The sequence below is a fragment of the Cyanistes caeruleus genome, chromosome 4 (genome assembly GCF_971803275.1).
Source record: "Cyanistes caeruleus chromosome 4, bCyaCae1.hap1.1, whole genome shotgun sequence".
NCBI lineage: Eukaryota > Metazoa > Chordata > Aves > Passeriformes > Paridae > Cyanistes > Cyanistes caeruleus.
Genome location: NC_141704.1, coordinates 83,380,936 through 83,405,273, shown reverse-complemented (window position 1 = coordinate 83,405,273; position 24,338 = coordinate 83,380,936). Strand labels below are relative to the sequence as shown.

At 52.5% G+C, this 24,338-nt stretch overlaps 2 protein-coding genes across 4 annotated transcripts in view; one reads left to right on the top strand and one right to left on the bottom strand.

Moving 5' to 3' along the window:
• B4GALNT3 (beta-1,4-N-acetyl-galactosaminyltransferase 3) overlaps positions 1-18,975 on the top strand; it is a 59,605-nt gene extending 40,630 nt beyond the window's left edge. The window contains exons 6-22 of the mRNA XM_086886298.1: positions 2,196-2,291; positions 2,830-2,920; positions 3,749-3,849; positions 4,214-4,281; positions 4,804-4,882; positions 5,263-5,329; positions 7,056-7,199; positions 7,593-7,702; positions 8,150-8,250; positions 8,869-8,945; positions 9,510-10,440; positions 11,492-11,787; positions 12,140-12,293; positions 12,928-13,000; positions 13,416-13,569; positions 14,265-14,391; positions 15,169-18,975. Coding sequence (XP_086742424.1) covers positions 2,196-2,291; positions 2,830-2,920; positions 3,749-3,849; positions 4,214-4,281; positions 4,804-4,882; positions 5,263-5,329; positions 7,056-7,199; positions 7,593-7,702; positions 8,150-8,250; positions 8,869-8,945; positions 9,510-10,440; positions 11,492-11,787; positions 12,140-12,293; positions 12,928-13,000; positions 13,416-13,569; positions 14,265-14,391; positions 15,169-15,277 — 2,778 coding nt within the window. The 3' untranslated portion in view covers positions 15,278-18,975. The remainder of the gene's footprint in view (positions 1-2,195; positions 2,292-2,829; positions 2,921-3,748; positions 3,850-4,213; positions 4,282-4,803; positions 4,883-5,262; positions 5,330-7,055; positions 7,200-7,592; positions 7,703-8,149; positions 8,251-8,868; positions 8,946-9,509; positions 10,441-11,491; positions 11,788-12,139; positions 12,294-12,927; positions 13,001-13,415; positions 13,570-14,264; positions 14,392-15,168) is intronic.
• A 1,500-nt stretch (positions 18,976-20,475) lies between these two features.
• Positions 20,476-24,338, bottom strand: part of NINJ2 (ninjurin 2) — a 44,503-nt gene continuing 40,640 nt past the window's right edge. For 2 of the 3 annotated variants that reach the window (XM_086885541.1, XM_086885542.1), the window contains exons 2-4: positions 23,914-24,145; positions 22,349-22,533; positions 20,476-21,522 (exon numbers count right to left, since the gene is read on the bottom strand). In XM_086885541.1, coding sequence (XP_086741667.1) covers positions 22,370-22,533; positions 23,914-24,142 — 393 coding nt within the window. In that variant the 5' untranslated portion in view covers positions 24,143-24,145 and the 3' untranslated portion in view covers positions 20,476-21,522; positions 22,349-22,369. Of the gene's footprint in view, positions 21,523-22,338; positions 22,534-23,913; positions 24,146-24,338 lie in introns of all 3 variants that reach the window. The other variant, XM_086885540.1, reaches the window with a different exon arrangement.

Genomic DNA, 24,338 nt, shown 5'->3' with positions numbered 1-24,338 from the left:
GAATCTCCTCTCAGGAGGCTTTGTAAAGACTTTGGAGGCAGGAGTGTTGGGCTAGAAGTCTCAGGAATTATCTCTTTAAGTACTGATGGTGCACCTTGTACTGTGGCGTCTGCCTCACTTTTTATTAGGCTGCCCCCTCCCTAATCCTGCCAAACTGCAGTGGAGTGTTGTATTGCAATGGGACTGGTCCAGGTTTTACTCTGCAGACATTTCAGCAAGTCCAGAGTGTCTTTTGGGGCTTGCCTCATAAAGATCTGGTTTTGCATTTGGGCTGCCCCATGTCAAAGCCAGCCCAGCTTCACTGGAGTCCCGAGCTTTGAGATGATGCCTGGTTTTGGCAGGAGTGGTCTGCAGTGCCAGCCTGTCCACAGTGTGGGAGTGTTGTGCTACATTTCATAGAGCTCTGAGCCGCTCTCTGCCGTGTGCAAGCAATCCTCCAGAAAGAAAAAAGCCAGCATCACTTATGACTTCCACAGGACTCAGCTGCTGGCAGTGACTCTGTTGGGAGCCCAGCCTGTCCTCTCACTTCATGTTGCACAGGAAACAGCAGTTGTCATTATTTGATTTGGCTGAGAAAAGCAGTGTAAGAGCCTTGGGTGTGAACCTGGGTTTGGCCAAGGGGAGCGGGGATGCACAGCAATTCAGTGTTTCCAGTTCAGTGCTTGTCCCGTTTGCAGTGGTTTGTTTGTGTCGCAAGTTCCTGCAGAGCCCTGGCTTTCCCTGGGCTGCATCCATTGCCCTGAGCCCTCTGTCTGGCTGTGCTCTGATTTGCTCTGAGCACTTTGTCTCGCTGCTTTTGCTCTTGTCTGGTGGCCAGAATGCAGGCTGAGGGATGGCAGCAGAGGAGATGTTAGTGGGGGGCATGGTGGGCTTGCAGACATCCGTGGAGCCTTGGCAGTGGGAACATCAGTGAGTCAAGGAGGCTGCTCCAGAGCAGTGCTGGTTGGGAGTGTGCTTTGCCTGGCACACAGAAATGGTTTCCATGTGCATGACTAAAGTCCACAGCTCGCAAGGAGCATTGCTGGTGCAGAGGCACATCTGCTTCACGGCCTTCCTTCATGCCACACTTTATTTCAAAACACACCCCCAACCCACCATCCTGGGAAAAATAACTCGGTGAAGAAGTTTCTCTGGCAGAAGTGCATGGAGAGGTTGGACCCTCCTCCACTGTGCTGCTTCAGGCCTGCTAGAGTGTCCCTGCTGAAAACTGAGAATTTGCTGCCATCTGTAGACTTGTGGCTGCTGTTCAGGCTGTTCCCCAGCCCTGCTCCCACAGCCCTTATATAGGCAAGACAGCCACAGCAGAACCTCCCTGCTCCCAAGGCAACCTATTCCTTTCCTGTGTTTTGCCATCTAAGGTAGCTTGTACCATCTCAGATGATTTTTTCTTCACTGTTGGATGCCAGTCCTGCAAGGAGGGTTTCAGCATCTGGCTCCACTGCTTGCAGGCAGAAAGCTTGGGCTTTGCTGGGGGGCAGACAGCGACTCCCTTCTGAATGGCTCTGACAAAAAGAAAGTCTGTCCTCTGGGGAGTGTGTTGCTGAAGCCCCACAGTGGCCAGCGAGCCTTTCCCAGCCCAGCTGTGCTCCAGGTGTCAGCTGGCCCCTGGCAGCCCCACTTCCCTCAGTGCTGCTGTGTGTCTGCAGGCACACGAGCTGCCCCACTGCCCCACCTGTGCTGCTGCTCCCCGTCCTGCCCGGCCTCCAGCGGCCTGTCCCCACCGTCCCCCCTCAGCCTCGCCTCGGGGACACGTTTGAGAGGGGAATCTGCCACCTCCCCTCCCTGGGGTGTCCCCTCTTCCTCAGGTCAGGAGAACAGCCCTGGCATGGTGAGGGAGCCCAAAGCACCTTCTTGCAGCACGTTACGCCGTGAGGAGCTGTTGTGACCCCTCAGTGTGTCCCACACCACGGCCTCAGAGCGCGGCCTCTGCTCAAACACCTCCCTGATGGAGCGAACCCCAGCCACGGAGCTGAGGTGTCCCTGGCATTGGCACAGTTCCCTGGTGCCATTGAGTCGTGTGTGCCAGCCCCACACCCTCAGCAGATGAGCAGTGGTGCTCTGGACCCGTGTCTCCTGCAGAGCAGCCCCTCACAGCAGAGGAATCTCCCCTCACTCTCCCAGCCGAGGCCAAGGCAGCAGGGGAGGGACACAGGGATGGATGTGACACTTCATGGTGCCCCACTTCTGCCCTCCAGTTCCGGGGCCAGGCCAACCTGCACGTGTTTGAGGATTGGTGTGGCAGCACCATCGAGCAGCTCAGGAGAAACCTGCACTTCCCCCTCTTCCCTCACGTGAGTAGGACATGACACCCTCTGTCCTGCACTTCCCAGCCCAGCTTCCCAGGTGGATCACCCCTGCTCCCTTCAGGGCCTGTCCCTACCTCCCTCTGTCCTGCTCTTTGTTAAAATCCACCCCCTCCCTCTCAGCTTCCTTCTCTCTCTCTCTGCTGAGGGAGCAGGAAGCTTTCCCAAGGGTGCAGGGGGCAGCTGTCCTGCTGCACAGGGAGGGTCATTTTGCACATGCTGGCCTGCCAGGGCTCACACACGGGCTGCAGGAGCCTGGATTTGGTGCTCTCCTTCCAAGTGGCTGGGGAATGTTGCATCCTGTCCCTACCATCTCAATGACATCCCCCATGCAGCTTTTCCCTTCTCAGCAGCACCTGCTCCACCTCTTTTCTTACTTGGTTTGCTCTTTCCTTCTGCCTCCACTGCATCCCATACCCCATCCTCCTCTCAGAGAAAACCCTCTGCCCACCTGTCCCAGGGGTTTTGATTCTCCCCTTGTCTCTGTCACATCCAAAATTACTTTTATGAATTTTTTCTTCTTCAGACAAGAACTACGCTGAAGAAGTTGGCTGTGTCTCCAAAATGGACCAACTACGGTCTCCGGATATTTGGCTACCTGCATCCTTTCACCGATGGTGAGGGCTCTGAGTGCCTTCACTCGTGTCTCTTGTCACCTTCCCCTCCCTCCCTCCCCTGCTGGTGCTGGGCCTCTGGTGGCCTCACCCTGGCAAGCCCAGCACCGGCTCCTTCATGTGGTGTGTGCGTGACCGGCCTCGGCATGGCTGGAAGCACATCTGCCTCCTCCTTGCAGGGTGGAAGGGACAAGGCCAGGAGAAAGCAGATGGGAGTGCTGGATAAATAACAGTGCTGTTGGAATGTTCAGCCCCACGGCGTGTGTGTGGGCACGAGCCCTGGCTGAGCTGGGCCAGGGCTGTCCGTGAGCTCCCTGCTGCTCCCCGGTGTGTGGCTCCAGCTGTGTCCCCAGCTGTGTCCCCAGCTGCACGGCCCTGGCCCGAGCTGGCACGGCCTCTGGCACGGCCCTGGCCTGCAGCTGCCATCCCATACCCCAGACAAAGAGTGAGCCTCAAGCACCTCTGTCTCCCCCTGTGGCTCCATGGGCACGCTCCTCCGTGCAAACACTGTGTCTCACACAAGAGTTTGCTCTGGAAGCGAAAGGGGTGTCAGGGGAGGCTTTGCATAGACTTCCTCTCTTTCCAGGTTAGATGTCAGGGGAGGCCAGTGCAGGAGGGACAGTGAACCAGTGATATCTGTAAAGTTTGTGTTCACTCACAGCAGAGTTATGAGAATTCACAGAGGTTCAAAGGAGGGAAGATGACAGTACCAAAAGGGAATGATGATCTCACCAGGAAAAAGGGCAGAGACAGCATTTTACAGGAGCAGGGTCTGTTCTGTGCACAAGCCCTTACCCCAAAGCCCTACTTACTCCCTCCATCTCTCCACAGGGGAGTTTCAGTTTGCCATTGCTGCGGATGACAATGCTGAGTTCTGGCTGAGTCCAGATGAAAAACCCTCTGGTCTCCAGCTGCTGGCCAGTGTAGGCAAGGTACAGTGCAAGGTTGTGCCATTGAGGCTTTAATGTTTCTGTGGGAAAAGAGACCCTTCTGACTTACTGCTTCCTTGGACTAGCCAGGTTTCTTCCCCTGCCCAGCTCCAGACAGCATCAGCACAGACACCAGATGGGGTGTGACATGCGATACCTTAAGCCAGCTGCCTCTTGGTAGTGCAACTGGGAGTCCCTTGCTCAAATTAAGGGACTTAAATCTGTCCAGAGGTGAAGGATTTCACAGATGACTTACCAGGAGGAATTGGAGGGAAGAGGGAGTTCAATTTTCCCTTTTTATCATTGTCAGTGCAGTAACAAGGGAAGAAACTCATCTTAAGTAGAGCTATCTTCTGTCTCTTCACAGACAGGGAAGGAGTGGACTGCACCAGGAGAGTTTGGGAAATTTCACAGTCAGAAGTCAAACATGGTGAGGTGAGTGAGCAAAGTCCCTCGGTCCCAGCCACCTCTGCACATGACCAGGAAATCACAAGGACAAGGGAAAAGCAGTCAGGCTTGTCCTGAAGAGTTTAGCAACACAGAGAAAGGGATTATTCTGGGGTATTGCCAAAGCTTTGCTGATTTACTGCAGGAATGCAACACTGAATTTTTCTTCCCTGGAGCAATCAGCCACCAGCACATCCAGGCTCCCCTCCATGAGCTATATCCCAAGCTTCCTGCCTTGGAACTGGCCAGGTTTCCCAGAGGCCAAAACCCAGCAGGTAATGCTGAGGGGGGGTTCCTCAGAATTAACTGAGAAGGGTCTGGAGTGCTCCAGGTGCACAAGTGAAGCTGCCTATCTCACTGTCAGGATCTGGATCTTCTTGGCAGGGCTCACCCTGCCTACCCTGAGAATTAGGTTGTTTCATGGGTGTGGTTGCTCTCCACTCATTGTCTGCTGACAAGCTACGAAATGTTCCTTGATGCTCCTGGTGACAGACACCTTGTTCTTCCCAGGTTGTCAGCGGCAGGCAGGTATTACTTCGAGGTGCTGCACAAGCAGGATGACAGAGGGACAGACCATGTGGAAGTTGCAGTGAGTCTGTGGAAATGCTGGTCCCGTATACAGAGCTCGGGAATGATGTTTGGAACCATTTCCCTCCTTTCCCTGGCCTCAGCTCCTCATTGCATGAGATGTAGCTAATCCCTTCCAGAGCCCTTACCTCCTTCTGTGTGGGATAGTCCTGGCCACGTATCAGGACCCCTTCCTCTGCTTGCTTGGGATAGATCTGCCTTCTCTGGGGTCTGCTGCAGCTTTTTGGCCTTTCCTGGTTTGGATGTGTCCTGGGAGATCTCAGCTCGTTCCCAGTCTTTGGCTGCTGGGTAAATTTGGTCCTAGCAGGGGTAGCGTGTTCCTTTTGTTCAGGCTCTGTTAATTCCACAGGTGCTTCAATTTAATGTGTTTCTCTGTTCCAGTGGAGACTGAATGACCCAGAAGCAAAGTTCAAAGTCATCGACTCCCAGTATCTCTCCCTTTTTGCTAGTAAGTATCTTCATCACAAGTTTTCCCAAGCACCTCCCCATTCTTCCTAAATGTATCAGCATCCAGTGTTTCACCATGAATCATTGTCTAGCCAGGCAGATAGCAGGCATACACATCATTGGGAGGAAAAGGTGGAGACAGTTCAGGAGAAAGACTTCTGGACAAGGGCGTGACTCACCGTTGAACACCGGAGATTCGGAAATGAGATTGGACCCTTATTTCAGGGAGGTCTGGAGGAAGTGAGGAAGGGCAGAAAGGAGAGCCTGCAAGGGTGAGAAGTGTTGTAGATGGAGAGTAACACAGGATGGAGTTTGCTTGCTGAGAGCCAGGGGGAACGTGAGTCCCAAAGCATGGGAGCTGTGAGGGTGCTGCCAGCTGGACACAAGCAGGGAGAAGGAGCAGCTGTGGCACTTGAGGAGATTTCACTCTGGGTCCTGAACACAGCAGGATACACTGGCAGTGCTGGGGGATGCTGCTTTCTTCTGTACCAGCCTCAAGTCTCTTTGAGCTGGTGCTGGATTGCTACAAACACATCAGTCCAGTCCCTCCTGTTTTGTAAACCCTCCTTAGCACATCAAGTGAAGGTGTTATCAGTTAAGAGGCTCCTTAGTCCTGTTTACCCTTACCCAGCTTTGTCAGCATCACTTTCCTCTGCCAGCATTCCCCCTTTCCATATCTGCTGCTGTTGCCTTCCAACATTTCTGGGCTTTTTTCCATACCAGCCCTTTAGTGCATGGAAGACTTCCTGATGTAATCAAGACATCTGTTTGCCGTGTCTTGGATCTCAACCTGCTGCTGTATTTTCTGAAACCTCCCATTTGACCAGGATAGGCTTTCCATTCCATTCCATTCCCACTTCCTAGGGTAGGATTTCCATCTTCCTCCTTTTTCCTTCTGTTCTTTTCATCTCACTAATTACCTGTAGAATAGAAGACTGGCATTCCAGGAGATCCCTTCACGATTAGGTGCAGTGCTGCAGTCTCGTTTTTGTCTGTTGCCTTCTGCCCATGGTTTTTCCCTTGTTCACAGTAGCCTTTGGCTGTCTCACATGACATCCATTCTTTCTGGGGCCCCACGTAGTTCAGTACCCAAGAGTTGCACACCGCTGCCCTTGGCAGGATATTGCTTTTCCCTCATGGATATTTATTCAATTGCCCTCATTTTAAAGTTAGATCCATGGAGACACGAAGTCCTATGACAGCAGCAACTGAGGAAAAATGTAACCAACATCCAGTCTCGAGTCTGAGCTTCCTGTTGCTCTTGGCTTACTGTGGGGCTTCATTCCCTTTCTGGAGTAACATCCTCCTCAGCCACTGAAGGTCCTTCCCCAAGGTCCTGAGCTTTGCTCCTCAGCTTTCTCCTCCTCCCATTCATCTCTCTTTATCTCCTTTGAGAAGAAACATAATACTAATAATAGAGAGGTGTCCCATAGCTCCTGCCAGCACGGGCCCTGTTCAGCACACTGCTGCTGGTGTACCCATGGCAGGAGGTCATTTTCCTCCACTGCCCATCCCTGTGGGTGTTTGCCCAGGTGAAAGCCCTGTTCCCACCCCACAGCTTCTGTATCTCCAGCTTCCTGGGTCAGAGCCTTTCCTTTGCCTGTGCAGAGATGGATTTGCAGGATGCATTGCCACTTGCAAAGGGCTGACACTGGAGAGAGGTGCTTTTTGGGGCGAGGAGCAAGTTATCCCCTGCCTCCCCCCTGTGCTGTGTCTCTGGTTTCTAGATGAGACACTTCTGAAGATGGATGAGGTTGGGCACATCCCGCAGACGCTGGCCAGTGGCAGGAGCCAGGCTGCTGGCAGTGCTGGCAGCAGGGCACACCCAGCTGACATGTTGAAGCCTGACCCCCGGGACACTCTTTATGAAGGTAAGATGTGCGAAGCAGCTGAGAAGGTAAGGGCAGCCTGTGCAGGAGCACGGCTGGGAAGGGCTGTCCTCCTGCACTGCAGTTACCCAGGCCATGCTGTTTTATCCCTGGTGCAAAAGAGAGGGGCAGCTGTGGTATCAGTCACTGCTGGGACAAAGCACAGACCAAAGCCAGCTCCTCATTCTCAGTGTCTGGCTCCCACAACATCCCCGAGCGCAGTTTTGTGGAAGCGTCTTAGGGGAATGGAAAGAGTTGAGCTGTGCAAGGTTTGTTCAATCTGTTTCTTAATAGCTGACATGGATAAAGGGAACCCGGGGTCAGAAGCAGCTGTGCTGGTGCGTGGGTTGCAGCAGGGCTCCTCCTGCAGCCCTGGCTGTGTGTTCCTCCCCGCAGTGCCTGTGCTCAGCCGGGCTCGCGTGCGCCGGGCGCTGCCGGACTGCCCGTACAAGCCCAGCTACCTGGTGAACGGATTCCCGCTGCAGCGCTACCAGGGACTGCAGTTCGTGAGTTCCAGCTCTTACCCACTGCTGCCCAGGGATGCACAGGGAGGAGGAGATCCCGTTAGCCATGGGGCCTGAGCGTGCCCTGCAGGGCTCTCACCGTGGCTGAGGATTTCCTTCTCTGTGTGTGGGTTACTAGAGCCATGGATGTCTCTTCTGGAGGGCTGGGCCACCTGACCCCAGTTAGTTCTCACTCTGTTGTAGGACTTGAGCTCACAGTTAGAGGGGTGGGCAGACGCTGAGGGAGAGGGTGGAAGGCACACCCATACATGAATCCTTGCATGCTTCCTTCTGTCTTCCATTCTCACATTGCTAGTGGAGAGGCAAAGAGTGAGCAACTCCTGCTCCCCCTAAGGAGGGCTGGGTACCCTGCAGCCATGTCTGGGTCACCTTGGGACTGATACCTGGCATTTATGGGGGTTTCACTTTGTCTTTCTCTCTTCTTCGCAGGTTCATTTATCTTTTGTTTACCCAAATGACTACAGCCGCCTGAGCCACATGGAGAAGGACAACAAATGCTTCTACCAGGAAAACCCTTATTATTTGGAAAGGTAGCATGCTGTAAATTTGGGTTTAGCAGCAGGGTGGGGAGGAGCTTGAAGGCTGGAATTGGTGTGGAATTTCATGTTCACTTCTGCAGGACTTTCTTAATTCTTAAAGATCCCCTAAGTCTTGCAAAACATCAAAACATTTATAGTTTCTTTTGATAACTTAAGTGAAAATATGTTTAGTCTCAAGGGGAAACTACCAGTGCTTTTCTTGCACTGTTAACCCTGTAGCTGAGTCAGAGCATGTTTGTTCTCTTACATCAGGGAGTGTATTCCCAGCAAGCTTGGCCTGCTGTGGCTGTCAGTGTGGAAACCAAACGATGCTCACCCCCAAGCCTCTCTCTGGGGGAAGAAATGTGTGTCACTCATCTTCACTGGTGCCCAGATCCCAGGGGTGGCCCCACAAGGGAACTGCTGCTTGCATGCTCCCTGCTGCAACAATCAGACACCTTGTGCAAGGACTCACAGCCATTCAGGAGGAGTTCATTTGCAGGATAAGGAGGGTCACTTTCCCAGTGAGATAGCTGATTATGGCCTCCCTGTGCTCAGGATCTTCTTCCTTCTTCCAGGAAAGGGCAAAGTAGCTTTCATCAAACTTGTGTTTTGCTCTTCTGTCTGCAGATTTGGATTTTACAAGTACATGAAAATGGATCAGACAGAGAAGAGTCTGGACTCTGGAGAAAAGACAGAGCAGCCAGGTAGGGGCCCTCATGTCAGGACCCAGAGAATCCTTTTACCTGTCACTTTTGAGCGTGGTCTTGCAGCACCAGCTGAAAGACGCTGTTGGCTTTCCATACCAAGGAAGCCTCAGCCTTTCCCTGCTGGATTGCTGTGTCAGGGAGGAGACTTTTGCTGCCACTTTTACTTTCCTTAAGGGCAGGTTGGGAGCTCACCAAACAGTGGTGGCTGCAGCAGACAGCATGAGAGCTCTCAGGCCCACAGCTTAGCTGAGGTGCAGTTCTAGCAGAAGCACGGGCAGGAGTAGCACAGCCAGTGGTGTGCAGTGTGGCAGCCTCTGGTCACACCTGCCCTACCCTAAGGGCAAAGCCAGACAGCAGTGGGTGATGGCTGCTGAGGAGGCTGGTGGCAACAAGAGCAGGGCTTCCACGTGGGAGAGCAGCCCTGTCCCTCTGAGCAGGAGAGACAGCGCTGAGAGGGGGCCAGAAGTGGCTGCCCCATGCCTGGGGGTGCCTGGGCAGGGCAGGACAGGCTGGGGGAGGCAGCAGAGGATGCCAGAGGTGTAACTTCGATTGATCCCCCAGACTCCCAGGAGGGGAACCTGGATGACCTGCAGTATGAGGAGCAGGACATGGAGAGCACCGGTGCCCCGGTGGGCGCAGAGCCAGCAGGTGACAATACGCACCGCGACTATTCCATCCCGGAGCGCCGCCGGCTCCTCTCCGTGCTGGGTGGCGGTGCAGGAGAGGACATACACAGGAGGAGAAGGACTAAAAGTTTTGCTGTCAAATCAGCCATGCTGGCCTCTTCCAACCAAAGCCTCGGCCTGACTGGCCTAGAGGGGAACCCGGTAACGGAGAGACCCCGTTTGAAAGCCGGCGTCAAAGACAATTCCAGGAGCCCTCCGCAGCACGCCAGGGCCACGCAGGGGAGAGTGCCTGCCAGAGGGACAAACCCTCCCTCTAGGGCTGTGTCTCAAAGGCAGCAGTCCCCTGGCCAGCCCAGGGACTCAGAGGTCACAATTCCCAAGGGGGTCAGACCCCCAGGAGGCCTGGGCAGTGTGGAGGACGGGCTGCAGCCTGTGCCAGCCACGAGAGGAGGCCGGGTCTCTGGCAAAGCCGGGAGCCCCAGCCGGCAGCCAGGAGTGCCCCAGTGGCTGAGCCACGTGCAGCCCCACATCACTGAGCAGCAGGCGGCCAACAACGGGGATGTGGCTGCAGGAGAGGCACACGTGGCATCTCCTGTGGAGGACAAGCCTGGAGGAGCAGCAGGAGAGGAGGAGGTGGATGGGGAGCCAGAGGAGGAAGATGAGGAGGATTTTGATTACGTACCAGTGTTTGACCAGGCAGTCAACTGGGAGCAGACCTTCAGCATGAGCAACCTGGACTTCCACATGCTGCGCACGGACTGGATTGACCTGAAGTGCAACACCTCGGGAAACCTGCTGCTGAGAGAAAGAGAGGCCCTGGAAGTCACACGTGTCTTCCTGAGGAAGCTCAACCAGAGGAGTAAAGGGTAAGGCACAGTGAGAAAACCAAGGGGCACTGTCCCAGGGCTGGATTACCGTGCTGCATGGGGAATAGCTGTTATGTGAGTGACTGGTGAGAATCAGAGGATGAACTAGATGTGATAAATAAGATTTCAGGCGAGAAATCTGGGTAAAACACTGGACTTCAGGCACGCTTCTTTTGCCTGAGAAATGGTACCAGCTTTTTGCTGGTTGGTAATTTTTTGTTAGATGGTCTGGGTACGGTTCTTTTTCTGCTCAAGGCTTACCATCCCTTCTGGCAAACAGACACACTTCCTATAACCTCTGTAAGCTGAACAGTCCAACTCCTTCTCCCTTCTGTTGGGCTGTTTTTACCAGTCTTTTTCCATGCAGGTTTCAGTTGGTGTTAATCTTCCCACACATAAGTGACCAGTATCCTGGATGTTTTATGGAACAGGTGTTATTAGCTTCTAATCCCTGCTGGAAGTAGGCCTAATGCTACATATTAAGATCACATTTGCCTTTTCAGGGTCACTTCAGTCACAGCCAGGTGTAACTGATCAGTACACACAAGATTTTCTCAGGATTTTTAACTCACGAGCATCTATTTCATAGCAGGAACTCTTTGTTATGATCCGAAAGGGAATGACCTGGCATTTCACCCAGTTTTGGCCATTCTTAATCTACAGCTCCTGACAGTTTTTACTGTATGATTGCTCAGTCCTACTGCGTATTCTTGTTTGATGAGCTGTCACGAGCCGGTTTCAGTAGCCCAAACACACTCCTTGTGCCAAGATCGTTGTAGGTGGTGTTGAATACACTCGCTATTACCAGCCCTACACAATCATTCAGACACATTTGTTATTTTCTGCGTCACCTTTATTTCATTTCTCTTGCCAAATATTTTCTCTTGGCTGGAGTCCCAGGTCTAATCCCACATGTGTGTGGATTTAGGAGAAGCAGGTGCTAAGCATTCCCATGGGACTGGGGAAGCAGAGCAGGGGGAAGCTGGGAATGGCAGGGAGGAGGGAGAGGGCCGGTGGCCAGGGGTGCCCAGGCCAGCCGTGTGTCCCGCAGGCGCTTCCAGCTGCAGCGCATCGTCAACGTGGAGAAGCGGCAGGACCGCGTGCGGGGCAGCCGCTACCTGCTGGAGCTGGAGCTGCTGGAGCAGGGCGAGCGCCGCGTCCGCCTCTCCGAGTACGTCTTCGCGCGGGGCTGGCAGGGCAGCGGCCGCGAGGAGGACGAGAGGAGGATGAGGAGCCTGGCCTGGGGCCGCCGGCGGCACCTGATGGCTGCGGCCAACGAGCCGGAGCTGTGCTGGCCACAGGGCTTTTCCTGGAACCACCGGGCCGTGGTTCACTTCGTGGTGCCAGGTGAGGGGACCTGCGTCACCCCGGGATGTGGAGGGGTGGCACCGTGGGGGTTCCCATGAGGGCAGTCCTGGACTCAACCATCTTACTTGGGTCACTTCCAATTTCTGTTCTCTCCAAGTTAAGTACCCTCAGAAATATGGTAGGGCCTTGTAAGCTCCGAGAAAAACCCTGTCACATGGTGGGAAAGAACCCACACTGATTCCTTGGCACTGTGGACCAGGCTTTCAGCCTGTTTCATCGTCCCTGAAAGGTTGTTGGGGATTAACAGAGGGCAAGAAGCCTTGCCTGGTGAGAGCAAACCCCACCATTGAAATCAGTTTGCTTTGGATCTCTCCCATTGCGATACAACCAGTGAAAAACCAGGCACGTTGGGTACTGCAGTTCATCTCTGACATGGAAGAGCTGTTCCGAGTCACCAAGGATCCCTACTTCAGCATCATCATCACAGACTACAGCAGTGATGACATGGATGTCGAGAGGGCTCTGAAAAGGTCTACCTTGCACAGGTGGGAGTACTGCTTGCTCACAAAATGCCACTCACACACAGATGCCTGCAAATAGCTCATCTGGCAGTCTCTGAGTGTTGGCCAGGCACAGCCTGCTGCAGCTGGAACACTGCAGGCCCCATCATCCACACCTTGCATATGCACAAGAATATGTTCTTGTTATGATGTGCATACACATATATATGCATGGAAAGGTGTTAGGCAGTACCTGGTGTTGTCTTCCAGCTAAATTTATTGAATTTGTCTCTTTTCTCAAGATTGCAAGAGAGAAGAGAAAGCAAGTGTCCCAGTGATGGGGCAGGGGGAGGACAGAGCAGACAGGGCAGCTGTGAGAAGTGGGACAGAGACCTCTGCTTGCTGGAATGACCCTGCTCTGATCTGGAACAGCCTTGGCTCCATTACGTGCCAGGAGTTTCCAGGTCTGGCCCTAGAGCTGGGCTAGAGCTGAGAAGAGTTTTGCTAGGCTCTGCTCAGGGGAAAGACACCCTGGGACACTGGGAGCAGTGCTGGGCTTGTGCACTTCCCCAGCAAAGGTTTCCTGTGCCTCAGAGGGTGCAGGGGGTGAGGGCAGCTGCACAGGCCAGCGATGGTGCCTCCTGTGCCACTGACATTCCCTTTCCCCTCTGACCCCCAGCTATCAGTACCTGAAGCTGACAGGGAATTTTGAGCGTTCTGCTGGGCTGCAGGCGGGGATAGACCTCATAACGGTGAGTCTGGGGACCTCGGGGGGCAGGGGGCTTGTACTCTGTGTCTGGTGTTGCCTTTGGTACTGCTTTTTGGGGAAGGGAATAGCCTAGCAGACCAGTTCAGATGTAGATGTGTTTCCTATCCTTCCAGGGTAAGGTTCTCTTTATTCTGAGGAGCCTGTGCTCCGTTTGATTCTTGGTCCACCTGCTGGGGCTGTCAGACAGGAGGGAAGTCAGCAGGAGCAGCTTTGTGATCCAGGTCACAGTCGTGTTTCACACTCATCACTGAACAGCCACTCAGGGGACAATTTGCCAGCCCTTGGGATCTCAGTTTCTGATGCATTAATGACATTTTGACTCCCATATTTTTGTTTTTCTTCCCCTCAAGAGCGATTTACCTACTTGACTGAAAGCCAACCTATTTTTTTGTTTCCAGGACCCGCACAGCATTGTCTTCCTGTGTGACCTCCACATCCACTTCCCAGCTGGAATCATTGATTCCATCAGGAAGCACTGCGTGGAAGGCAAGATGGCCTTTGCTCCCATGGTCATGAGGCTGCACTGTGGGATGTCCCCACAGTGGCCTGACGGTAAGAGGGCTCAGACTTTGGGAAATGGGGAAAGAAGAAAGTGCCTGCCTCCTCTACATTTGCTGCTCTGGCACTGCCAGGGTCTGGAGCTTGAGGTACTGCCAGGTCCACAGGGTGAGCGAGTGTTAGACATAGGATGGGGTTTAACAGCATCAGGTACCTGGAATTTGAGATCAAAAAGCTAGCAGAGCCCTTTGCCTGATGTTTCTCCTGGTTGTCTCCTAGGGCTCTTCATGGATTCCTGGGAAAAGCTGTCCTTTGTTCCTGCCTGTCCATCTCTCTCTTCTCTTGGGGGCACAGCCTGTCCTGAGGACAGCTGGTAGACCAGGGGGAGGGAAATAAGCCAGGTTGGAGGGAGAAAAGTGGTACAGTATAGGATTTCCTTTAGTCAGAGGTGGCCTTCCTGAGCCTACAGGGACAGCCCTGGGAAGCTGGGACAGTCCAGGAATTGTGTTGCCAGACAGGAGATGTGAGAGGCTCTGCTAACAAGCTGTCTGCTAACCGTGCTGTCTGTCCACAAGTCTTTCTCAGTCCCAGAGCTGGCTGGTGTGGTTGGCTCTGCCTTGGTGCCGAGTTTACTCCCTGGTGTCAACATTGTGCCAAAAGCAGCTTGAGTGTCACTCCAGCAGCTCTGCTGGAGCCATCAGTGGTTCAAAACCCCAACAAAAGCTGTGCCTCCTCTGTGCTCTCCTCAGGCTACTGGGAGGTGAATGGGTTTGGTCTCCTGGGCATATACAAGTCTGACCTGGACAAAATTGGAGGCATGAACACAAAAGAGTTTCGGGACCGCTGGGGAGGAGAGGACTGGGAACTCCTGGACAGGTAGGCATCCATTGTCATTGTTCAAGTGCTCAGGGGGGAAGCCCATCAGATCCTGGAGAACCAATGACCACTGGAGTGGGGATCTAAGGGAGATTGAGATGACTACTGCCACCATAACCCTGGCCAGTGAGGGAGAGTCTATCCTGACCTCAAACCTAGTAGGTGAGGAGACACAGTACACTCTACTGCAGCCACTAGTAAGAGAAGAGCTGTTTTCTGCTGCCTTCCAGCCACACTGCTGGTTGGTCTCAGGCAGATCAGGCACTGGTGACAGTGAAGGCTTTGTGCCCTTGAAGCACTGCAGGGCACAGTCTGGGTCCCTCACATTTCCCATATAACATTTAGCAACTGAATTGTCTTGAAGAGCAACTGGTGGAGAGGGATTAAGAGATTATGAGGTACAGTTAAATTTTCTGAGGGTTTTGTGGTGAGGGATCTTCACTGCACAAATCCTGGGTTTGTAGTTGTGGGGTTTGGGCCCTGCCCTGTCTTTTCTGTCAGCTGACTGCAATCCAGTGCTGCCAGCCATCTATCCTCCTGTCTTGGCATATGCAGGCACTTCTGACCAGTCCTGCTCTCAAGGGTGCATAAACCCTCAGAAAGTGTCATTAGATTCTGGTTATTTTGGATTCAGGATACCCCTCAGCTATTCTGGGCTGTCCAATTTGCTTGATGTCTCTTGTCAACAGCACAAGTTAAAAAAGAATTTCCCTGTGGCTGAGTCCCTCAGCACCTTTGTGAAGAAGTTTTCCCTAAGTCTGCTCTTCTTTCTGCCAGGATCCTGCAGGCTGGGCTGGAAGTGGAGCGTCTCTCCCTGAGAAACTTTTTCCACTGGTTTCACTCCAAGCGGGGCATGTGGAACCGGCGCCAGCTGAAGACAGCGTAGCCTTCAACCCCAGAGCTGTCCAGCATCTCATCCAGATGTGCACTTTACTGGGGCACACAGCCAAGTGTCCAAACCCCTCCTCTGCCTCCAGAGCCCTCTGATGATGTGGCACAGCCGAGGAAGGGGTGATCAGGCTGGCGGAGCGGGAGCCTCTCTCGTCAGCCGCTGCGTCCAAGCCGTGGGATCCGTGTGGGGGAGATGTCTCCTCCAAGGGAAGGACTTGTGTTTCCTGCCATGCAGTCTGGTGGAAGGTACAGGGGGAGAGGTGCCCTGGTTCCTGTTGAGTCTTGCACCAAACAAACACAAATCCCAGCTAAGCCCAGAACAGTTTTTTTAGAGCAACGCAGCTTCTCTTTCAAAACTTACATGCAAAAAAAAGAAAAGAACCCACAACCGTCCCCATTTCCTCTCCTTTGCCATCTCTCCAGTACCCATGGTTTTGGACAGGGGACCAAAGTTCTCTAATCAGCATTGCACCCACTTGCCCATGTGCTGACTTCAGGAAATCTGGGTGCAGAGGAGCTGATAGGCACTTTAGGCTGCTGGTGCTTGGATGTTTCTCTGTGCTTTTCACTTTGGTCATTATGAAAAACTCTGCTCGTGCTCAGCAAATCATGGGCCGTGGATGGAGTTGCAAATACATTTCCCTTACAAGAGCCATGTTTGCCTGTAGCTGGGTGAGCTGGTGAGGGTGATGTTACAATTCCACCTAAATTATTGACCCACCACCTGAGGGTAGTGGGGGGACTGTACAGAGAAGCTAACAGAGCATCTCAGGAGGAATTTGCAGCCTTATCCGACAGACGTGTGTTTGTCCTAACAATATCAGGGAAATCCTAGCAGGGAAGAAGTGGCAATATTTTATTAGTTGAAATATTGTGATTTGTCAGAAGAGGAGAGACAGGAGTCTTCTGCTCTCAAAATGCTGTACATTTATGCAGCATCTAAAAGTTAATTTAATAAGTTATGGCCTCACAGCTGTGTCTTGTCACAGTTTGACTCTTTTGTGGAGACCAGGCTTCTTGGTTGGAGAACCAGCACAGCTGTTGGTGCCTCATCTCTGGAGCAGCCCTGGGAGCTCTGGCCTGGTACAGAGGAGGTGGCCTCAGGTCTTGGCACATGCACTGGGTGTAACAAACAGTGAGGACAGAAGAGCGTTGAGTGAACAAAAGGATGGGCAAACCCATGCTGTCATTGATGCAAGAGCTGTGGGGAGAGCCCACAGCTGGCCTGCTGCCACAGCGAAGTCTCATCCCCTAAAACTCCTGTTAGTGTAAAGCAAGATTTTTTTCACCCAGTAACCATTTTAGAGGACTATATAAACCCAGAACTGGCTCAGCCAGTGCTTTCCACTGGAGCTTCAGCTTTCCCTTGCCATGCTGGAAAGGTCTCAAGCCTGAGGGGAGAGTGTGGCAGAGTATGCTGCTTGTGGTGCCCAGTTCCGTGGGACTTGCTGGGAAGGAGTAGAGGATGTATGCAGAACACAGGCAAAGCTGACATGGTGCTAGATTTTTTTGCTCTTTGCTGCTGGAGTAGATGCCAGTTCAGAATAGGAATTCATTTCTTACAGGCCTGTGGTGCTTGACAAGTCCATCAAGTTCCGCTATTGCGGCAAACTGAACGTACAAGTTCTGGCACGTGAGATGGAAATTGTGTCAAATCATCTCTGCTTGCATCAGTCTGGGTTCTGATGGATTTAGAAGTCAAGCAGATACCAGAAAGTTCTGCTGTGCATTGTGCAGCCATGGTGGGAAGCAGGCAGGAGAGATGGCCGTGTCTCTGATCCATGGAGCCTTTGCCAGAATGCAGACACTGAATATCCCAGAAGAGGCGGCTTCCCAAGCCAGAGCAGTCTTCCTAATGAGGGAAAATACTTCACCCATGCAAATGCTAAGGAATTAAATCATGGCAGTTGGGGTGAGAGGGAAGAGGCTGACAACAGTCAACAGTTTGTTGGATTTTTTTTTTAATTTTTTTTTTTTAAGTATTACAGGAGTTTGGGAGAGCAGAGCCCTGTGATGCAGTGTTGCAATAAGCTGTGTTTGTGCCTGGAATGTGCAGCGTCAGTCACGCTGCCGGTGCAAGCCAGAGCCTGTGGCTCCCTCAGCCCCAGCACAGCCCCACGAGTGTGCAGGTGAGCTCCTTTCCAGGCTCCAGGACTGGCCTGGCCAGGCTGGCCGTGCCACGCAGTGCCTGTGGAACAGGAGAGGCTGCAGGAGCAGCTGGAGCTCACCACGCTGAACAGCCTGCTGCCCGCTCTGCAGATGGAGCACTCACTGCTGGCTTCCCATGTCAGGCACAGGGAGCAGTTCTTTGTACCGTGTCCTTTCACATCTGGCCGTGGATGTGACCTGAAGTCAGCAGCTGGCATCCCTCTGCAGGCACTGGCAAGAGCTGGGTGCATCCAGGAGCTAACTCACTTGGCACAAACACCGTGAGCCTTCCCCACCCCAGAGCACAGCACAGTCGGGTGCACCCTCAGCGCAGCACTGCCAGCAGAATTTGGGGATTCTGCCCCGTTTTTCAGCTGTGACTGCACTCCTTCCTTCACACCTTGTACCCCAGGCCAGTGAAAGCAGAACTACCTCGTGAGTTGGTGGAGATGTAAGGAGTTCTCAGTCCAGTTTCCTAATGGCCAGTTTCCCTGCTGTCAGAGCTGCCATCTCAAATGTTCTTCCCTTTCAGAGGGAATTCTCAGTTGGCATCCAAGCATTGCAGTAGCAAACGTGATTAACACTCATTGGCACTAACTGGCAGCCTCTGTGGAGGAGCTTGGAGAGCCCACGGGGACAAAAACTGTCCTGGTGCTCAGAGGGGTCCCTGCAGGTGTAAGGAGGGAGGGAAGGGGCTCCACACCCCCCAGCTTACTGGCCAGCAGTAAAACCTCCTCACTCCCCAGCAGCAGACCTTGCAGCAGCAGTGCTGGGCTTTGCTCTGAGGCTGCAGATTTTCTCCCCAGCCAGAGTCACACAGAGGGGGAGAGCAGGAAGCGCAGCAGGGACAGGTCCCCCAGCCGTGCAGTGAAAGAGCACAGCCAGGAAGCTGACTCCCCTCAACAGCTGCTCACATTTCTGTCACCAGGATCTTTTTAGGAAGCTGTGCTGGAGGTTCTGGCCCTCATGTGCATCCTGGCTGTGTCCTGGCTGGACAGCTGGAGGAAGTCAGTGGCTTGGGATTTTCCTTGCCCCAGGCCAGGAGCAAGCTGCTCCGGAAGCGCTGTGGTGGGGACACGATGGACAATGTGCAGAGAGACCTTCTCCAGGGTGGGACGTGGCCAGGCTGGGGAGTCCAGGCCACCAGGTGTGAGGTGCAGGGCAAGGGGGCTCTGCCTAGGAATGTGACTGTGTCTTCAGCACTGAAGTGTGGTGCTCAGGCTTGCTTTGCAGGTCAGCAAAGGAATGAAGAAGGGCTGGCTTTTCATCTGAGCAAAGTGTATTGTGTGAAAATTATGATTTGTTTCGTCATTGTCTTGATGTTTGCCTGGCATGAACATCTCTCCTCATTGCCTACAAATATCTGAAGTTGATTGTTTCTTAGATACAGATGCCTTGTGTTGAAAATCTGAGTTGTACCTTTGAGTTACCTGCCTTAAAGTGGCTCTGTGCCTTCCAGACGACTCCTGGGCCACCTCTCTGTTGGAGCTGGGGGATATACAGATTCTCCCTCGTGTTTTATAAATACATTGTCTTCCTACAAGAGCTCTGGTGTGTCTGTGTGTTCACTTGCACCCACCTGTGTGTGCAGCAGGGATCAGAATCCAGGTGTGCTCACGAGCTGAAGGCACAGGCAGTACCCCAGAGAGGGATGGCTCTCTGCCCCAGCCAGCAGTGGGCAGGGCTGGCCAGCAGAGAGCCTGGCTTCAGTCCATGGGAAATGGGATGGCAACAAAACATGGGCTTATGTTTGAAAACATGGTGAAACAAGGTGGAAACAGTGGACAAATAGACATTGCAGCAAAGCGTGGGTGTGATGTGATGAGAGAATGTGGAGAACACAGTGGTTCTCCTGGCAAACACAGCTCCTGGACACCACAGGTGGGAGCCTAAAGCTGGACTTGGCACAGCCTGTGCTGTGGGAGGTCAGCTCTTTCACAGCAGCTCTTATTTCAATTCAGTTTTGGCCCCTTTTCACTTCAGCTGTGCCACCCTTGAGTATCAAAAGCTTGGTGGCAATGGGAGTCACACACAGCGAGGGGAAAAGGCAGCCAGGGTTGCTAAACAGTGTGATTTCACTATGACAAGAAATTACTAATATTAAAGGAGATGGAGGGAAAGTATTCCAGTGTGCTGCTAGTCTTTTGCTAGCCTGGGATGAGTGGCAGGAAGCCCCCTCTGCCCTGCAGGCCTCACATGCTGCCATACCCATCCAGCAGCTCCCTGAAACAAAGTGAAGGTCTGGTAATGAAATTCCCCTCACTGCTTCTTTCCCAGCTGAATCTTCCCTATTTTTCCCTCTTGTTACATTCAGTCATCAATGCTAATTGCTTTGCCTCCTGCTTGGTGAAGCAATGACTCCTAGGGTTTGGGGTCTGCACACAGGATATATAATTTTTTGCCTTTCCATGAACCCAGCTAGCCAGCAGTGGCTGGCAGCTCTTGGCTTGTGGTTTTGCTGTGCCTACACCTCATTCTGCCACCTCTGGAGCACAGCATTTGTCTGGAGGGGCTGGGATAACAGGCTTCCCAGAAACATCCAGCCCTTGGCTGCCAGTCAGAGCAGAGACTGAGCACCAAGGCAAGCAGCAAGCCCCGAGCCACCCCAGAGCTGCCACCCCGAGAAGAGGTGGAGGACAAGTCTCTGCCTGCTTCCCCAAACCGATCTCAGACTCTGCTCGGCTTTGCCACTTCAGCTTCTGGTAGATACATAACTGGTATTTTCCACCCTCCCCTTTTTATGCAACTTTGCTTCAGCTCGGATGAGTCTCTCAGTGTCAGGTGCTGCTGGCCCCTGGCCTTACCCAGCGCCTTCGTGGGCGAGATCATTCACAGCCTCCCAGGAAAAGCACCACGTGTGTGTGACTGACACAAACTTGGGTTTGGAAAGTCAAATACAGAGTACAAATGAAATCTCTATCTGTTTCTAAATGTCAGGCACTCCCAGCAGCTCCTGAAGACTGGTGTGAGGATGCTTTCGTGGCATTTCTCTCCCAGGGATGGCGAGGATGTACAAAATGAGAAGTCCATATTAAACTCTGATTCTGCAGTATAATGGAAAAATCATTTAATAATCAAAAGAGAATGGAATTATTTAAATAGGCTTACATGAGGCTATTAAAATACCATTTTTTAGCATGACTGTAGAGTTAAAAAATTTAGGATGGAAAATTTTTGCTCTTCCATAAAAATCTTGAAGCTCATTAATTCAAGGGATTTTTTTTTTTAAGGAAACAAATTATTCTAATATAAGAGAATTACCAGAGCTGTCATTATAAACCAAATACATTTTAAAACATTTATGTTAGTGATAAGAATAAATCATAATGGTGATTTTTTTTTTTAATAAAGTAATAAGCTATTCAACTGTAATTTTTCTTTTTGGCAATAAGCCTAGGCTGTGTCCTTATGTATAATGTTTCCTTATTTTCTACTAAATATTGTCAGCCTATTCTGACATCATTCCTGATAGGTCCCTGATGATGACATCAGACCACAATAACTATTTTCTGTCCTTGTTAATATTCCAGTGCTGAAAATACCTGATTGTTTTCTTGACTATGTCACATTTAATTTTAAAGGACTAGGAAAACATTTGAACTGGTTTTAGTTATCTTCATGTGCACACACCATTCTGTCCTCCTAGGAAAACTTCTTTTTCAGTTTGAGAAATCCATTCCAACATTTGGGAGGTAAACTATTAGATAGAATTGCTTTAAGGGCATCAACTTATATTTGAGACCAAAAAAAAAAAAAAGACTGGGTTTATTTCTTTAGCCTACAAAGTAAATAATTCAGTTTTCTCTAGCAAATGAGCCAATATTGAATATGTGAAGCAGGCAGCTAAAATAAGGAGAGATTTACAGAACTGCACTTTTACAAGGTACACCTGCTGCTGTTCCTGCAGTTCTCTCTTGCAAAGTTTGCTGTAGCTGGGAAAGGCAGCGCTCCCAGCCCCCAGAGCTGCAGAAGCATTGCAGTAAGGGGCTGGTGTGCTGTGACACACACAGAGGTTTGAATTGAACCCAGATCTCTGCATTGGTCCATGGGCTCCTGCTGAGGTCAGTGGAGGAGAGCTGCACTGCTCAGACCCTGCAGGGAACACAAGAAACGCTGGTAAGGTCAGGTCAGGCTCCTCTGTGCACGGCCAGAGAGGAGCAGGCACAGCCTCTGCCCCACAGCACCACTGCCCCACATGTCTGGGGTGCTGCTCTTCAGCCCTTGCCCCTCTCTATCCCAAAGCAGCCGTGTTTCTGTAGAGGCTTTTGGCCTTTGCATCCATCCTCACCACAGCCTGTGTCTGTTGAGCTCTCTTGTTGGCTGTTGCCCTGGTATGTTGCATTTAAACTGTGTTTATATTTTGCAGGTTATAAGCAAGAAATGTGAATTTTGCTTCTTGAGCTGAAGTGCTTTTCAAGATTTAAGATTTAAGAACATGTCATTCCCTTGCTGAGGTGACATCCAACCATTTGGATGAGCACTTACAGGGCTTCCTTGAAAATGAGCATTAGGTGCAAGAGTCCCTGCCCAGCTACAGGTGCTGTTGTAAAGAGCTCTTCCCCCCCTGCCTTGCCCAGCACCTTCCTTTCCTTCTGCTTGGGCTTCCTCCCAGAGCACAGCTAGCTCTGAACTCCCACCCACAGCTGCTGCTCGTATCCAGCAGGAGCCCTGCAGCCTTCCAAAAACCGCTGGGAAATCCCAGCAGCTGGGATGTTTGCTGTTCTTGCTTTAGGGACCAAGTGAGGGGAACTCCTCCTCCTCTGAGGGAATTTGTTCAGTGGCTGCAGGTTTTTGTGGGACAGCAGCGTGCCTCTGGAAAGGCTTTGTTAATTTGTGCTTTCTCTGCCTTGCTGGGATGTTTTCTGAGCCTGAGAGCCCTCCCAGGGGCTGGCAGTGATGGGAACTCACCCTTTCTTACCTGAATCCACTGCCCCATGAATTAATAAGGTCCAAAATTCCTGTTAGGGTAGAGGCCAGTCTTCTGCACGCCGAAGGCTGTGATGAAGATGTTGAGGATGACTGTGATGAAGATGAGAGCTGTGGCAGCGTTGTTGAGGATGTTCAGGCGGGGTTGCTTGGCGATGTCGTTCAGGTTCAGACGAGCTGTGCAACACAAAAAGAGGAGGGGGCTTGCAGACTGACTCTGAGTCCCCCAGCTCCTGCAAGCCTCCCCTGCCTGCTGAATGTTTGTGGTGCCCCTGAGTGCTGAGGCCACAGAGCAGAGGGGGTAGTCACAGGAGTCCTACAGGAGCTTGCTCTAGGATGACACAGAGGGCTGCAGCAGAGAAAAACTCACCTTGTTTTGATTTTTGGGCAAAGTGTTTTGTTTTGCCATGAAGATGCCATGGCCCTGCAGTGGGTCAGCCCTAAGCAGGCAATTACTCTGCACACTGGCCAGACACGTGCCACGGTGGCCCCAGCACTGCATGGCCATGGGGTGTGGTGGGGACAGGCTGTGGGACACGGGGAACAAGGGCTGCAGTGCTCTGCTTGCACAGCCAGTTCCTCCCCAGCAGCCAGCTGCCACCTCTGTGGTGACACAGCTCTCAGCCCTGGCTACGTGAATGGGGTCAGTCCTGGCTGATGGTCCCTTCAGACACAGCAAGACCTGGCTACCAGGGCCCTCTGGCCAATAAGCCATGCAAACAGCAGCCACCTTGTGGTCCCTTGTCCCCGCTGGCTCCAGCCATCACAGCTGGCACCAGGAAAAGCTGTGGTGTGTGTGACAGGGGAAGGAATGCATCATGCATTTCCCAGAGCCTCCAATCCTCTGCCCCCCGTAGAAACCCTCTATGTTCTGTAGGATATACAGGAAAATGCAGCACTTTGCAGGTTTTTAATATTGGGAATCTGCTGGAGACTGAAATCCAGCAACTCCTGTACCAGATGGAGCACTGGGCAGGCACCAGCAAACCAATGCTGGTGTTAATGTACTGTCTGTGGGCCAGTAGAAAAACTGGGATTGGTTAAATGTGAGGTTAAAACAGGGAATTCTGTGCCTAAATTGTTCTGTTTAGTCCCAGATGGAACAGGATACAAAATAGAGCTGAAAGGTGGTGTCTGCAAGAGCTGCATGAGGGAGCAGGGGGGCAGCAAGGGGCCCACCCTGCCCAAATCCCCACTCTTCCACAGGGGCCAGCAGTGGGAAAGTGAAGGAAGAGCTGTGCTCAGAGATGTGCAAACCAAAAACAACTCACCTACCATTCCCACTGACACCAACCTCCTCCCTACCACCCACATCCAGCCCTGCATGGAGCCAGAGGGGAAAGGTTTGGGGGAAGAGGCTCCTCCCTTCCACCCCACAGCGGCCAGCCACCCTGTTCCTGCAGCACCCTGTCCCTGCAGCACAGCACCCTGTCCCTGCAGCACCCTGTCCCTGCAGCACAGCACCCTGTCCCTGCAGCACAGCACCCTGTCCCTGCAGCACCCTGTCCCTGCAGCACCCTGTCCCTGCAGCACCCTGCCGGGGCACACACGCCTTACCCGTGACGATGAGGAGAATGCCAATCATCACCTGGAAGAAGAGGGAGATGCTGATGAGCACGATGAGGGTGGCATAGTACTGGAAGGACGTGCCCTGCTCCAGCACAGCTTTGAGCTGGGTGACGTTGGCCATGAAGAGCGCCACGTCCAGCATGCTCTCGGCCACGCTCTTCTTGGTGGCGTAGTGGTTGATGTTCATGGGCCCGTTGATCCGCAGGTGAGGGTTCATGCCCTGGGGAGACAGGAGGAACCACCTGCATTGCTAAACCCACAGACATCTCTGGCTCCCATGGGGTGCTGTCTTCTCCCTGGGGGTCACCTAGAAAGCCTGGGAAAGGGTCAAAGTTGCATCCTTTAAACGTGTTGGCAGCACCCAGCTTCCCCTCGCAGCTGCCTCGTGGTATTAATAGGCACAAGATCGAAAT